The sequence below is a fragment of the Micropterus salmoides genome, unplaced genomic scaffold (genome assembly GCF_014851395.1).
Source record: "Micropterus salmoides isolate LMB-PRFRI ecotype aquatic unplaced genomic scaffold, ASM1485139v1 Ms_hic_scaffold_9, whole genome shotgun sequence".
NCBI lineage: Eukaryota > Metazoa > Chordata > Actinopteri > Centrarchiformes > Centrarchidae > Micropterus > Micropterus salmoides.
The window spans coordinates 23,700,247-23,716,076 of record NW_024044681.1 but is presented as its reverse complement, the minus strand read 5'-3'; the positions used below and the strand labels follow the sequence as shown (position 1 = coordinate 23,716,076).

The 15,830-nt window shown below is 39.1% G+C and overlaps 1 protein-coding gene across 3 annotated transcripts in view; it reads right to left on the bottom strand.

Annotated features, from left to right (window-relative positions):
* Positions 1-517: 517 nt before the first annotated feature.
* cadm2a (cell adhesion molecule 2a) overlaps positions 518-15,830 on the bottom strand; it is a 224,426-nt gene continuing 209,113 nt past the window's right edge. For all 3 annotated transcript variants that reach the window (XM_038707632.1, XM_038707630.1, XM_038707631.1), the window contains 2 exons: positions 7,574-7,696; positions 518-6,358 (listed from right to left, as the gene is read on the bottom strand). In XM_038707632.1, coding sequence (XP_038563560.1) covers positions 6,240-6,358; positions 7,574-7,696 — 242 coding nt within the window. In that variant the 3' untranslated portion in view covers positions 518-6,239. The remainder of the gene's footprint in view (positions 6,359-7,573; positions 7,697-15,830) is intronic.

Here is a 15,830-nt window from a genome sequence, read left to right as displayed (position 1 = left end):
GCAAATGAGTTTTTCCCCAACTAACATGGACCGGTTTTGCTCATTATTTCAATTATTTTTCCCTACATGACTCTGTCCGGATTTATTGGGACTAATATTAAAGTTCTTATTCTGTATATCCCAGGTAGAGCTGTTTTTGCAAGTAAAGACTGTCGACTAATATGGGCAAATGCCGCTCAGACAGCTGAAAGACTCCACATGACAAATTGAATGGTATCCTAAAACTGCCACCACAGCGTGCAGATAGGGGAGCAAAAACGCAACATGAATTATTCTTGTTAATAAAAATTCATGAACATGTGTCTGTACGTGTGTTTTTGTGAGCGACTATGTGTGTGTGCGCGCGTGCCTGTGTGCGTGTGCATGGCTCTTTGTGAGAATAAATTCAGATGTTTTTAAAGCAGCAGTATTTATAGTGTATCATTAGTGCTTGTCTCTTAGTTCAGAAATACTAAGATAAGAGGCTTCCAGAAGGAAAACGATGATAGAAAAAAATAGAATCAGGCTTTTACAGATGTTTTGGCAACTATTTATTCAACAATTCTTATTTCATACATGAGAACGAACCTCTAAATTAAATATAATAAATCCCACAGACAATGGGAAAAACACCTCCATTATGGTGCTATATATCGAATGAAGCCCTCTCAGTACAGCTTGATATAAAACCCCTTATTTCACCTAGGTACATCAGATCTAACATGTGTCAAGCTCTAATCCTGATCTTTACTGTGGATATTTTGTATTTTGTGAGTGAGTGTGTTACAACTCCTTCCATCTAAAGACTGATATATATATATATATATATATATATATATATATATATATATATATAAAGATGTGTGTTGCTACAAGAAAAATAATGTGATAAAGGACAAAGGCATTGACCTGCTTACATACCAAAAGCTAAAATGAGATACCATTGTATATAAACACAACTTCTATCATCTTGAAACTCGTGATTATTTGCAGCATATTTCTAAATGTCAGTACTTCAAGTCAGTGATCATATCAAAAAAACGGTTTCTTAAATCTAACATCCCAATGACAGCAAAATGACAGAATTACTGAAGAATCACTGAATAATTTTTATTAACATTGTGATCATTTTAAACTCAACAAAATACATGGTGTCAGAATTTGGGGACTATCAGAGTGAGAAGTGCTCACAAGTCCCTGTTTTAAGACGGAAAACAAACAAACAAACAATCTAAATGAAATATATTCCTGAGATGCAAAACAAAAGAAACAGATATAAAATAAAAAAATTAACTAAATGCGATTGTGCCACATGTTGCTGTCATCATTGTGACAATATCGATATTGGGCGGATTGATTCTAGTGTCAATACTGCAGAGAGAACAAAGAAGTGCACTGAAGCCAAACTGTACAGCAAAGACATTTGAAGGGATATGAAGGATCAGAGGAGGAGAGATAGGCCTTGACCAGGTCATGCAATCATCACTGCTGTGGAAAACATTACCATTAAAACCATCAGTTAAAACAAAATGTAAACCAACACAGTTAAATAAAGAAGAATTTTAGACAGATTATGACTCAAAGTGGCCATTACCTTCTTATTCATCCTTTTTTAATCAGGGAATCTGAGTTGATATTTTTAGTTGATATGGGCCTCTAATTTCCTGAAACTGGGGACAATAGCTAGCACAAAGCTGGGAGACAAATGCACGTGTATATGCCCGAATATTTTGGGTGCTCCTAGGGCAGTGCAGTGTGGTGAAAAGACTGTAGCAGGATGAATGCATAATGCAGTTATCAGCAGGTGGAGTTTGGACCAGCCGCAATAATCACCAATCACATCAGCTCCTCTCATCCCTCTTTGAAAGAAGTAGACAAGTAGAAGGAGGTTAAAGAAGCAAACTTGAGGTGCAGAGTCGCAAAGGCACACATCAACAGCTCCCAAAATATGCGTCAACGGATGTTCTTATGTCTGATTTTTGAGTTGAGTTTGTAGAATCATGTGATATGATGTTATTTTATAAAGTAATCATTTCACTGCACTTAGTCAACATTGACAGTAACTGAATGTGTAAAATGTGTTTCCATTATTGCTGTCTGTTGCCTAATACAAATAGAACACTGCTGATGGCTGCAGGTTTAATCAACTAAAACAGAACGATCCCGCAATCTACAAGCAGTTGTCAATGACAATACTGCTAGAAATCACCCACTGATTGAACCCATTACAAACTGCTGCAGTTGATTTACAGTGAAAGAGGCAAAACTCATGCATACGTGAACGTTTTTGTATTTTGTATAGGTCTGCATGTGCCACCACCAACGTGAAAATTGTGCTAAATTACTGCCAGTACTGCACTGCCTGATCTGCATAAACACATTACCTCAGCTGCACCACTCCCACCTTTAGTCAAAGAAAATGGGTTTTGGTTTGAGCCATGAAATTACAAAACAGAGACGAGTCTAAAAAATGGACTTCAGCCCAATCAAAATGGCACCGTGACTATGTCAGCACTGTTACTGTCTTGCCACCAGAATGAAATTAGAGGCCCATGATGTAGTGGACATTAAAGGAACCGATATACTGTAAGTTGCAAAGCAAGGAGGCAACAAGTTTAAAGCTTAGTTTCAACCAACAACACAAAACAAATATGACTAATATCTGACCCCAAGCTGTAACAGAGATACACTTGATTCTATCATAGTAAAATAGTGCATGATGGTTTTTGTCAGGCTGTTATACTAACAAATTAAAAAAGATTCAGGTTTGGTCTAACTATCATAAAAAGCCATTTGCAACAAATTAGCTCATTACTGTGATGTCAAAACAAATATTTACATGTGGTCTTCAGAAAGAAAAACAAAACACATTTCACCATTTACTAACAAATATTCATCCAATTAGTCAGAGTGCATAATTCAGTAAATGGCACCTGTTTCATTTCCAATACAAACCCCAACTCATCACTGCAGACCTGTTTTTTTGTGAGTGTTCATTGAATATAAAACAGCCTGTTTCTCTGACTTCAGAATCAACCAACTGATTTGACCAATCCCTTATTTCTAACATGGATACATGGGTGTAAAGCAATGGAAAATTTGATTGACACTGTCATTGATTTAAGAAACAAAAAAGAAAACAAGACATTACATCATTGTGATAAATGTATCTATACACACACGTGATACAGAAGGTTTCTAAAGACCAGAGCCAGCCTAGAATGCTTTAGTCTGGATCTACTGAAAGTTTGTGGTGAGGCTGAAGTCAAACCTGTAAATGGTGGTGGTATATTGATTGAAGTGCACTAAAATGGGAAAATATGGAAACTGTGGCAAAGCTTCTGCATTTTTAAAAACAAATAATTAACATATTTAAAATATGCATCGTAAATTCAGGCAAAAACTGAGGTGATCGATCTGTGATTCGCAACTTGTGATTCATTCCAGCAGTGCCTGCATTATAACACACAGAAAAGACCTTACTTGCTGACCTTATTTGCATAATGTTGTAAATTGGCCATCAAATTGGAGACAGCTGGGCCCACTATTTTATTGCCCTTGGTAATAATTTGCTAGCTCTTAGTAGATTAGTGCCTTGCCTTTAAGTCTTATAGTTCCAGAGGCCACAGTGTTTATCACCCTTTCACAGGAAAGTAAAACAGTCAAAACTGATGAAAGAAGAATGGCAGGGATAAATGAAAAGAAACCGAAGTTGTTTACTGGGATGTTATGTTTGTGTTAGTGCGTGTGAAATGTAATGTTTCTTTAAATGCAATTCCAATTTGTATTTTAAGGATTTGGCAAAGACAGATGTGCATTTTGTTCTATTTCTGTGGACAAATTGGCAATGTACAGGACACTATAATTTGTTTCACTGAATTTTGCATTTGTCTCTTTTTGTTAATCATATACAATACCAAATCCTTCCAATCTGTAGCACATAAGAGCACGCCACAAACACACGAAGCCACTGTTCTCCAAAATTAAGTTACAAACATACTTTCATTGTGGTTCTCTCTTAAATAACTTCAATTCAAATAAATTAAACATGAAAAAGAACCAAACAAAACATGCTAATGTGTATTACCAAAGTTTAGTTTTCACACATTATATACATGCCTTGTGCCAAAACAAAAATACATTTGTTTAAACGTTTTCTAATAAGGGTTATGCAATGAAAAATTAAAAAAAAAAAGTAAATAGATAAGGTGGCTAATATACAAATTTGAAGGAATGAGGGAATCCAGAATTTAACAGCAATTTTCACAATCAACCACATTTTAGCAGACACAATATACAGCAGGGAGCTTAGAACCATTGAAACCAAAAATATTAGAAACATTGTTTTATAAAAAACATGATTTAGCTTACATTTCAAAAAGATGCACTGTATTTTCCCCAGAATTTAATCAAAGACAGCCTTGTCTATCTTTCCAGTATTCATTTGAATAGAAGAACCATTCTCAAGGCAATCTTTTTGTTGGCAAGGGAACACATTTACTCATTCAGACAGTTTTGTGCTTTTCTATTTGTCTTCAGATTTTACTTTTGGAAAGGAGCCCCTGCAGATCCATGACCCAGCACTCACAAACTATTCTTTTTTTTTTTTTTTGTTGTTTGAAGACCCCATGAAATGGAAATCCGAGTTCAGTTCAAGGAGGACAACTCAGATAAAATGGAAATAAGAGCAGTTTTGCAGTTTGAGTGTATGGCATGTTGGTGATATCAACAGCTTAACTAAATTGTTAGAGTTACGGGTTTAATTTGGAGGTGGAAATACAAACAGAAAATGTGATTTTACTCAAACAGATATCGGTACCTTTTTTTTTTACAGTACTTTTATAAAGTAATTATATGATTAGATGCTTATCTAAGAGCCGGTTAATGACCAGAAATGTGCGTTCAAACCACTGTGGAAAGCTGCCTGGACCTCAAGCTTACAAGAGGTATTAATCAAAATGACTAAAAGAGTGAGGAAAATTTATATAACACAAAATTTCCTTTACATTCTGTAACTGTATATTTGTTTTAGTCCCATATTATCTCCTAATGTTTAATTTTACATTTCACAGGGTCCTTAAGCCTTTAAAATGATTCCAATGTGACATAAACATAAACAAAATAATTCAAAGTGAAAAGCTAAACTCATTTCAATACAATTTATACACCTTTTAGAGAGAGGAGATTGACTTATTCTGTACACCTGAACCCTTTAAGTGAATCACAAACTATTGTAAGCTGTCAGGAGGACACTGAAGGTGTTGGAGTTTCGCTAAACTGCAGCCTGGACAGTGCAGGAATATACAGACAAAAGTACATAGGGACAGCAGATTTAGCAAATGGTTTTATACACTTGACTGAGTGTACTGGATGGAATGCTTCATCTAGCAACTCTGTATTCTCTGCGCTAAACAATACCACACTACCCTTTTCTTACCCCTATCCTAATAATGAAAATCATATTATACACTTATCTGACAAAGCTTGCAACAGTGTTACACAAAACCTTCTTCTTATCTTACAAAGGGTCAACTGTTTAATTACAAGTCTATTTAGACGGGATATGGTTGAGGGGAGGTGGATCATCTAAAAGTACCATATTCAGTGTGACTGACATGTATAAGGCGTAAACAGCAAAAATCCTCATTCAAATAAAAAAGACGCAATGCTTAATCAAAAGCTGTGAGCTAAGCAATGAAATGATGGTCCAGGTAACCATCTACGAAGCATTTACATTGCTACTGACAGACGATACATGAAGGCATTGACAGAAGTTCAATGGCGTCTGTATTTTTAGGCACCGTGTTGATGTGAGATATGTAATGTGTTTGTGGACGTGTGTGAACTAAGGGGGTATAGTTTGTGTTTGGGTGTCTGTTTGGAGGGAGAGAGGACGAACTGAGGGCCATGTAAGATGCAGTCATGGTAGATATGCAGACTTCCAGGCATTCATATCAGAGATGAGGGAAAATATGAGAAAGGGGACAACCTCAGCAGCAACGGCAAGCTGCCTGTGAAAACCGGCAAGAAATAAAGAAACTGGGAAGAAATAAAGGACAAGATGGAAATGATACAAATGGGCTCAACAAAAGGCAATAAAAGGAAAACACTTCGGGAACGTCTCTGTCTGTGGACTGCCAGCGGGTTCCTTGTTGACGGGGGCAGTGGACAGAGGTGGAGAAGAGACGGGGGAGACAGAGAGCGAAAAAGAGATACGGAGATTGAAAGAGGATGGAGAGCTGCACAGCTCCCTCTGCAGTCTAAATGAAGTATTCTTTCTTTTCTTCTGCGTGTGCATGGTTGCCTTCAGCGTTGATGATGGCTGTGTCCGCGTCAGGCGCATCGTCTGCTCCTTTGGCCTCGTTTGTCAAGTATGTTCCTGAGGATACAAAAAACAAGAAACCTATATCAAGGAAAACAAACACCGAGCAGCCCTGCATGGCGTTTGCTGCCTCAGGCAAAAAACACATCTGAAGGCAACATCAGTAATACTACATAATTCATATAATGATGAGTGAATGATAAGCAGCTAGGATAGTACAGGATATATAAATACAGAAGCGAGTAATTTTGTAAAACCCTGCGTCAACAAACCTTTACTTTTACCTTTACTGTTCTCAATGGTGGCAGTCAAGGCTTAAAGTTAGACATCCAAATCATGTGATGCAGCTCTTAGTTTTAACTAATAGCTCAATCTTGTAGCATCAGTGTTGGAAACTGACCATTAACTTTGAACCCTCTGCTTTTTAGCTCACTAAGAGTCACTATATGTATAGTATCATCCAGCCATGCCATATATGATTATTTTCAAAATAACCGTACATATTTTTGGACAGTTTTTATGAAACAAACTTTTATGCAGTCGTTTAACTTTTTTGTGTAAATGTCCACAGCTTTATGAACACAGTGCAAATATTTGTATTTGAATAGATAGAGGAGACTGTCAGTGTTCCAGGAATATAATAACCACGCTGATGGGACACTCAGCCTTAGTAGTGTTATTGTTTGCCTTACTTCTATTGCTCTACATTTTGGAAACAGTTCCTGTAATACTTTGAGGGATGTAAACAAACAGGAAGTATAATTTTGCCAATGATTCAGTGAAGTAAGCTGGAAGAAAATGAAAAGACCTGATGATTCCCCGGCAAATTCTGGTGTTAGGAGGAGCATTTTTTCTATGATCGGCAATGATATCCTTTGCAAGTCCCACTGAATCTAAAACTATGTGTATCACCTGTGTGTGTTCAGAGTTATGACTCAGAACAAGGAGTTAAATTTTTTATGCAAAAGCATGTGTGTGGCAAGGGGTTAAAGACAAATTATGTCATAGCCACCCCTCAACATAATATAAATATTCAATATTAGTTACATTTCTTTATTGTTTTTGAAAAACAGAAAAAATAATAACTGAGTTAGTCTAGTGGCGTCACACTACGTTTGCTGAACTTAAGTCTTCATTCTTTTTTCTCCACTGCAGGTATGTCGTACAATTGGGAATTGGGGAAGGACTCTGATGTCTAACGGGACAAGTAGGACATGCTCCACTAGATCCATAAGCCTTGAGAGACTCAGGTCTGGTCCACTGTGGTTTTACCTTTATGCCTGGCCAGGTATCTTCCCAGAACGATGATTAAACACAAGGTGACAAAAACCACTACAGCCACCACTCCTCCGATCAAGGCATGGTCAGTGCCGTGCTGCCCCACAGCATTGGGATCTGAGGACAGACAGAGAAAGAAACAAGGAGAGCAGATGAAGGCGCAGGTTTGGTGAGGTGAGGGAGTGAGGGCAGAGGAACAGCAAAAGACAGACAACACAAAACAGAGCAAGGAGGAAAAAGAAATTATTTCCTGCTGTAATGAGCTGCTGTCATTCCTCTCTCCTTTCACATCATGCAGTCAAAGCAGAGCTACCTAGCTCTCTGAGACTAATAAAATGGAGAGAGAGCGAGAGAGAGAGATGGACACGACATTGACATAGCAGACACACATTCGCCCTGCAAAATGAAGGAAAAAGAGAATGAAAGAGGAACTCTGAGAAAATAAGTGAATAATTCAGGATCACCCCTGTGGTGCTGCAGGAGTCTGCAACATGCAAACCAGGGCAGCAGTGGAAGAGTAGTACACAGTAAATAAATCATCACATCACATGGAAAATAAAAAGGAGAGATCAATCTTTTTCTGTTTCTTGGCGGGGAAGGATTGTTGTTAGGAAAATGAATTGGGTGTTAGGGAGTTGCTACAGGTCCCCAGCTGTTGGAGATGCAGTCAAAATGATCGTGGAGTCATGAAAGAGTCAAGAGTCTGCACGATGAGGCTGTTTGCGTCTCACCATCAAAGGTTTCCCTCGACTTCAACAATAGCTTATTTCTTTTATTCACCTGAACTTCCTTTTTTTCCACAAAGTCTGGCTTGCAGGCTATTTAAGGTAAGGACGTGACACCGATGGCGTCCACTGTAGGTGAATCAAAAAAAAGTTGACAGTGACAGCAGTGGGGGGAGATGGGTAACGGAATAGCCTGTATTATTCATATCAGTCCATGACTGATATCCCATCCTGAGAAATTAGTGCTCATCTCATTATCCTCCCCCAACTGCCAGGGCATGCCTTATACAACCCTGTCACTTTACGTGTGTATGTGGGCTCATGATAGATAAAATATGGCAATGTCAGAGCAGGCTAAGAAGTGATGGAAGGCTGGTTTAGACACACAGCGCACGTCGTATATTGATACTGTTTCTCTTCAGTATTCTCTTTTTCTTTCTGTGTCCGCCCATGTGGCCAAATTGAACAGCTGGCTTGCTCTCGCTCCATAACTCTCCATGGTCTGAGTGGCCAGGCCGTCACACTTCACTGCCTTCTAGAAGACAAACACACACTTATATCAACACACACACGCTCATACACACAGACGTGAGTAGTGTGGTTCCACTGTGCTGCAGTTCTGCTTGGTCAGTGGAGCAGAGAGTAGAGGAATGTTCCCCTGGCACAGCCCAGCAGGGCAAGGACTCGGGCGTTTAGTTACACACATGGCTGTGTCTCTTCAGCTCTATCTGTCAGGGCGGTGAGTGGTTTTTACCATCATCCACACTCCCTGTCCAACTGCTGCTCTTGAGTCCGGCTGTTACAACCCAGTGCAGGCACAAACAACCCATGACAATCCAGTCATATGTCAGCCTATAGAGTACTACAGACTTTGGCCGTGCAGTATGTTGGTGTCGTGTCCAAGAGGTTGGGCTGTAAGTCAAAGCCCTTGACACTTCCACAAACATGGTGTCTGGTCCGGCTGCTGCTGCATCACTTCCTTAAAGGAATACTCCACCGAGTAGCTGTCTTCTGAGCAGAATTGAAAGGTTGCTCTGAAAAGTGTGTAGCTGTTTCCTTCATGGAGGTTTGTATAGATTGCAATAGCGACCTTACGTCTCCTAGAAATGTAACTTGTATAATTCTCAGTTGTTTTCATAATTATGTTGTGGTGACAAACTTAATTGATGCCTAGATTATGTTCAGAGACAACTTTTCTTTGAGTGAATGAAACACTACATTTATGTGCACTGCTGGAGTCGCAGGACAAAGTGCTGGACTATGACACTAGACTCCAGGGTTCACATCTAGACTCCTGACTGTGGTTCAGAGTGAGGCAACAGAAGCACTTTGGTTAAGGTTAGGGAAAGATTGTGATTTTGGTTAAATGTTAATAAAAATGTTTTACATCTCTAGTCACTGCTGACTGTTTCTGTATTAGTGCCAGTGCCTATATATTACGATAAAAAGCTGAATAATGCCTTAATTGTGAGTATATTGCAAGATCGCCTATTCTGGCAGAAAACAAATGAAATACATTGACTGATACATTCAGTATCAACATTTTTGCAACTTTGGAGACCCGGCTGCCTCAACTCAAGGCAAAATTTGTATCAAAGGTATCAATACATCCTGTAGGGAAAAGAAATTGTACATTGAGAACGTTCCAAACACTCTCCACAACATTACATGCTATTGCCTCCTCATATTTCCAAAGCTCCACCAAAAGTATCATATTTAGTAATTTACTGACAAAGTGGCAATTGTTTTCCACATACTGAGCATACAGATCAATGATGGGGAAAATGATTATGCTGGAGAAGTGGTTTGATAAGTTTCTATGGATATTTGTATGCTTTTTTTTGCCATGAATCTACATTGCCATTTTAAAGCTACTCTAAATCCAGGCTGACTAAAGCAATTGCTTGCAAAGGAGCTAGCTATGCAATTTAAAGGGGAACTCCAAATAGTTCTAAGTCTCTGTTTACAGGTGTGTGGGAGTGGTAAATTGTCTCAAGTGATATCATTTGACTTTGTGAAAACAAAAAAAATCTAGGGTTGTGGAATTAGAAAGAAGTGAGCTTATGCAACCTGTCACGGCTGTCGCTGTCACCTTTGTGTTTCCCCTTTTTCTGTCTCACCTATACCCAGTAGGCTGTGTCCCTGGGGAATGAAGACCCGCCTACTTCCTGGTTTCTGGGGTGCTGACATCAGTCCCGCCCATTGGTTCCCTCTGTTTCCACTCAACCAATGGCTCGTCACCACATTAATTACCTCCTGCTCATAAGGAGAGTCCACCTGTTGCTCCAGGCAGCTTGTCACCGCCTATTGACTTGTGTGCCGCTGGTATTGACTGCATACCCTGCCTGTTAGTTGTACTTTGTGTTTAGTGGAACTATCCTCCTTCCTTGCTTATTAGCTGTACATTGTGTTTAGGGAAACCATTTTCATACCTTTGTTTGTTAGCTCCACATTTGGTGCAGTGGAGAAATTCACTAGTGTTTTGTTTACTATTGTGTTAGTTTTCACCAGGTGGAGTGGGTGCTGTGCTCTTTTGTAGCAAGAATCAACTCAGCTTAAATCGATAGGTAGGTACAGGCCTCCTTTTGAGGACCTTTTTATTTTAACTTGGTTTGTTATTTTCGCAGCACCCTCGTCCACCCTCCTTTTGTTTATTGTTACCTGTCTACATCTCTCTGTTACCAATAAAAGTTACCTTGTTAAGATCTATACCAGTTGTGCCTATATGTTTATGGCCCCCACTCCCCTAGACCAACAGGGGGTCGTAACAAACCTCTGTAGACCACTTCTCATTTTGGCTGGAGGCTAGCCGTTTGAGGCTACATTAGTGTGACACAACTGAACATCAGACTGAACTGTCATTTTTAAAACTACCCATCGTGAGTCAGACCATTAGTGATAGTTATAAGAGTGCAATGCTAAATCAGTTGAGCACTCTTCTAAGGCATCTTCTTGAGCATTTGATACTCAAGATTAGATTTGCAGTGGAGTATTCCATTAACCTCATACTCAACACAAGCTTGTGACATAAATTCATAACTTACAATGTGTAAACACTTTTCAAGCGAGTGCCTTCAAATCATGGTTCATCTATTGTGTTCTTACGTACTCTGTTCTAGTCCACTGCTCACGGAAGGAGAAAAATACAGCAAGGGTGAATGAAGACACACAGAGAAAGGAGACTGATGGACAGGAAAAGTCTGAAATTTCAGTTGGAGGAAGATGGCAAAGGAAAGATGACATGGAGGAGTGGGATCTAGAGAGGAGGGTTATACATTTTTATGGCTCCAAAACACATTATCTTTTAATAAGGGCACATACATTCCTCTCTGTGTGATTTAATATGAGAGCGTGGCAGAGCAAACTCCGCTTTTAATATTTATAACACTCTCCTTGTCGCCTGGCCTCACGAGTTGGGCTTGTTTAATAAATTAAAGGGGTTCAGCCAGGGCTTCTGTGAGCCACTGCTTGGCCGGATTGAACTAAAAGTGTACCCTTAAACTGCCCCACTGGCTCCTCATCTGATCTGTTTCATTGATGCTGGCTCCATATGGGGTTACTGTGAAAGGATATGTGATAGTGATACTGTGTGGGTTCCCAAGAAGATGTATAATGGCATTAATCATATAATTACCTTTTTCGGAAGGAATGTGAAGAATACTGTAAATCATAAAAGCATGTGTGTTTGCTGCTGCACATTGTCAAACTTCCAGAAGAAACGATGAGCCTTTAAGAAAAGCCCGCCCCTTTCCTTCAATCAGTGTCATCGCTTCCAAAATCATACACTAAGCGGTGAACTGGAATTTCTTCATCTCTTCATAAAATGTGAATGGGAAATCTATTAAATATCTAAGACAGGAAGCGGACTGGAGCGACTTAGCAGTTTTAAGTACCAAAAGTTTGATTTTGTTAGTTGAAGATGATACTGGAGATGGTAGAGGAGGTTCCTGTGTCGTAAATCCAGAGTAGATAACAAAGTGTTACTAACATGCAACCCTACAACTCTGAAATTAGCCTCACCATGTGTCTGTTCGATCTAAACACCAAGTATTAGTAGTGCCAGATTATCTGAAGCTGTAATAAGAAGAAATCAGTAAAGTTAATAAAGTAAAGACATAAACAGCTTTATCTGGTCAGAACTGACAACATATTTCTACTGTAAACTCTGCTGTATTACAGTAGCAAATCCTGAAAAAAAGATTTCAGGATCAGCAAAGAATACATGGCTATCACTTTACACTCAGTATAACTTGCGAGTATGTATCTAGCACTAAGCCAGTTAACACTTGCTTAGATAGGGCTCCTACTGTAACAAACAGGAAAGAGCACTTTGTCAAAGAATGCTTGTTAAATGAGCAACTTAACTGCATGTCTATATGTAATATGTGTCCTTATCTCATTCTTCAAACACCATATTGGCTGTGTCTGATGAACTTCACAGGAGATGTTTGCTATTCTGTAAAGCATTGTTAAAGCGTCTCTTGGGCCTGGCACTATACCATCCTCTGCCTTTCATCTAAAGCCATCTTTTAAATGAACAATCTCAACTGATCTGACGCAGCGTCCTTGAATCCATCATATCAGCATGCAGCTCCAATGGTCTTTACATACTGTAGCTTGACATAAATCTCTCTCTCTCTTTTCCCCTTGGTATTAAATTTGTTAATATTAAAATTCATTCCCCACAGGCAACTTTTTCTTCCTTTGGATTACACTTTTTCCTCTTTCTATCTTATACAGCTCTGTGAAGCAATGGTTTCAGCTGTTCAGACCAATAAAGCAGCAGCTAGCTCAAGCATGGGCTTATAGAGCTGCAGTGTCCTTGTGTCTGTGTTGTGAGTCAAGGAGTGTATGTTTGAGCACATTATTGCTCCGAAAAATTAGTTTGCATTAACAATAACTCAGATTAATGAGAAACCTTTGGAAGCTGTGGGAGGGAAGGTGTGGCTATTTTGTTTTGTAGTTTTTTGCAGTTGACAGGGTGTTTCTGGTGTATTTACGGGATAAGGATTCTTACAGCAGATGTAGCCTGATTACCAGAAATAAACTGTGACCAAAAAAGAAACAAAATAAAAAAAAAACATTTTGCCTCGCCTCTAATGGCTTCCACAGTGTTTGGAAACACTGCACATTACATCATTAAATGTAAAACATAAAAATACACCTATTACCCCGCATTAATCCTGCTGCAGTGATGGTAAGTTAAAGTTGGAGACACAAAAGAAAGAGTGCCTGCAGAGCGAGAGTAAAGGAGAGAAAGTGGTGAAAAGTGCCTGCAGACTTCACTTCTTCGATGAGTCAATTATGCCCAACTTTTTGGCTGAGACTGGAAACTCACCAATCTGCATCTAATGCTGGCTCTGCTGCCAAGATGAAAGAGTCCCTAGAGGCTGTGGCAGGGGGCCGAAAGACACATGTGCGTACACTTTCTCAATGCAAGCACCCATGCATGTGGGAGAGTTAGAAAGACAGGAAAAAGGTGTCGTTGCAGAGACACGAGTGTGTGTTTGTGTGTATCGTTGCACATTACTGCTTGCTGGGTCAGAGTGGATTAATTAGATTCTGAAAACAAATTACTTCTGCTAATCATTCAATAAAGCCCACACGTGGACTATCTTGAATATTCAATAACCTCCTTCTCTCTTCTCGGAATGAAAAGAAATTGTGGTCAGCAGGGTAACAGCATGAAGTTATAAGCAAAGCAACATAATTAATCATATGAATTCATTAAGTTGCACGCAAGAATCAATCTATCAAAAGCAGCTCTACGTTCTGAAAAATCCATAACCGCTTCAAAACAGCAATAAAATACAACAAAGGAAGAGGCAGAGAGATAGCATCAATGTTACACCTGTGGCAACTTAATCATGACTATATTGCTGCCGTTTTTCTGCCATACACTGCATTATCCTGACAGCAACAGCAGAACAAGCGCAGCAGAAACAGTAGGCACCTCCATGTGGAGGGGTGATGCAGAAATGAATGATCTTGGACGAAGCAAGGTGCCATCACAAGCCCAACAATCCCCCAGAGGGTGACAAGCAGATAATAATTAACAAAGGACCGAATAAAACTTCATGTCAACAAATGAAAATTAGACTGCCTCAACTGTGTGCGGGCATGTATGTGTGTGCTGTGAGTTCTTCTTCAAGATTGCTGAAAGTGTCCCCTGCCATTGAGATTTAATGAATAGAAGGGCTATTACATGTAATTCATAACACTAGCCCCAGCATCTAATGATTCCCCTTTTTCTGTTCTACACTTTATTCCAAATTGTTGCTATAATTCTTCCCCAAAGCGAGTTAATGTGACAGGTCATCAATAATAATTGCCCAGCAATAAGTGGAAAGACCTTTGCATTATGTTATAATTTCTCCTGTGCTCCTCAGCTTTATGGTGGAGAGCAGAAGAGAAGATGGAAAGAAGATGTCCCCCCTGGGATGCTGCAACGGGAACCGAGCCTTTCTGGTTCAAACACAGCAGCCAACCAACTACATCGGAAACTTGCCCTCAAGGAAATATGTCTTTTGCTCACCATATGGCCTAACTTGTGCCCTTCATTTAAAACAAGATCAATAGCAATGGAATCAAGCAGTTACGAATCCCTCCAAGGGATGAAAATTGTCCCGACCCTTATTGAGTTTTCACAAAAGGTTTGTCCTCAGTCTAAAGCAGCTTGAATAGATGTGGGGTTAAAGACACAAGACATTACATATGGAGTACAACCTTCCCTTTGAATTCCTAAATTATGTGTCATAGCGATAAAACAGGAGTCGCTGAACTTTCAACTGTCTCTGTAAATTTAAAAAGCAGGAGTTTGAGTTTAGTTTTATATTCACCTTGAACTCATTGATTCTCTGCTGCAAGTTTTCTTATTAACTCCAGAGTTTAACATTTTCACCCTTTTTGATGTGAAGGATGTGCAATTTGGTAAAGGTAGATTTCATCATTGATAGCTAGAGTATAGATTGACACTGTGTTGTCATCTCACTTTAGCTTCTTCTGTTCCTTTCTGACGGACCTGAATGAGAGCTGAAAGACATTCTGACCAAAGAAAAAGCTAAACAAATGCAAACTTCATAGTATTTGTAAAAACTGATTACGTAGATTGTTTATCTCCAATGTTTATTCTGAAAAATACGAGGACTTATCACAGCTATAAAACAATCAAGCATTTTGGATCAGAAACACTGAACACTAGATTAAATAATTGCCAACAGCTTTGTCTTCTTGGATGAAACTTATACTCATTTAGACAGCATCGCTGATTGAGACAAGTGAACAGCTTTAAGCTATATTTAACTTTGATGGATATGCTGCTGTCTATCTGTTTAACAGTAACAACATCTCATTACACAGAGGATATGTGTAATAACTGCTTTCAACTCTCATATTTCTCAAAATATCTCCAGGGGTAAAACAAAAAGTGATTCTGCATGTTGTTGATTATGGCAGACATTTGATTTTCAGACGCTTCTCCTCATTTATGACTGTTAAAATAGATAGGTAATAGATAGATAGGTTTC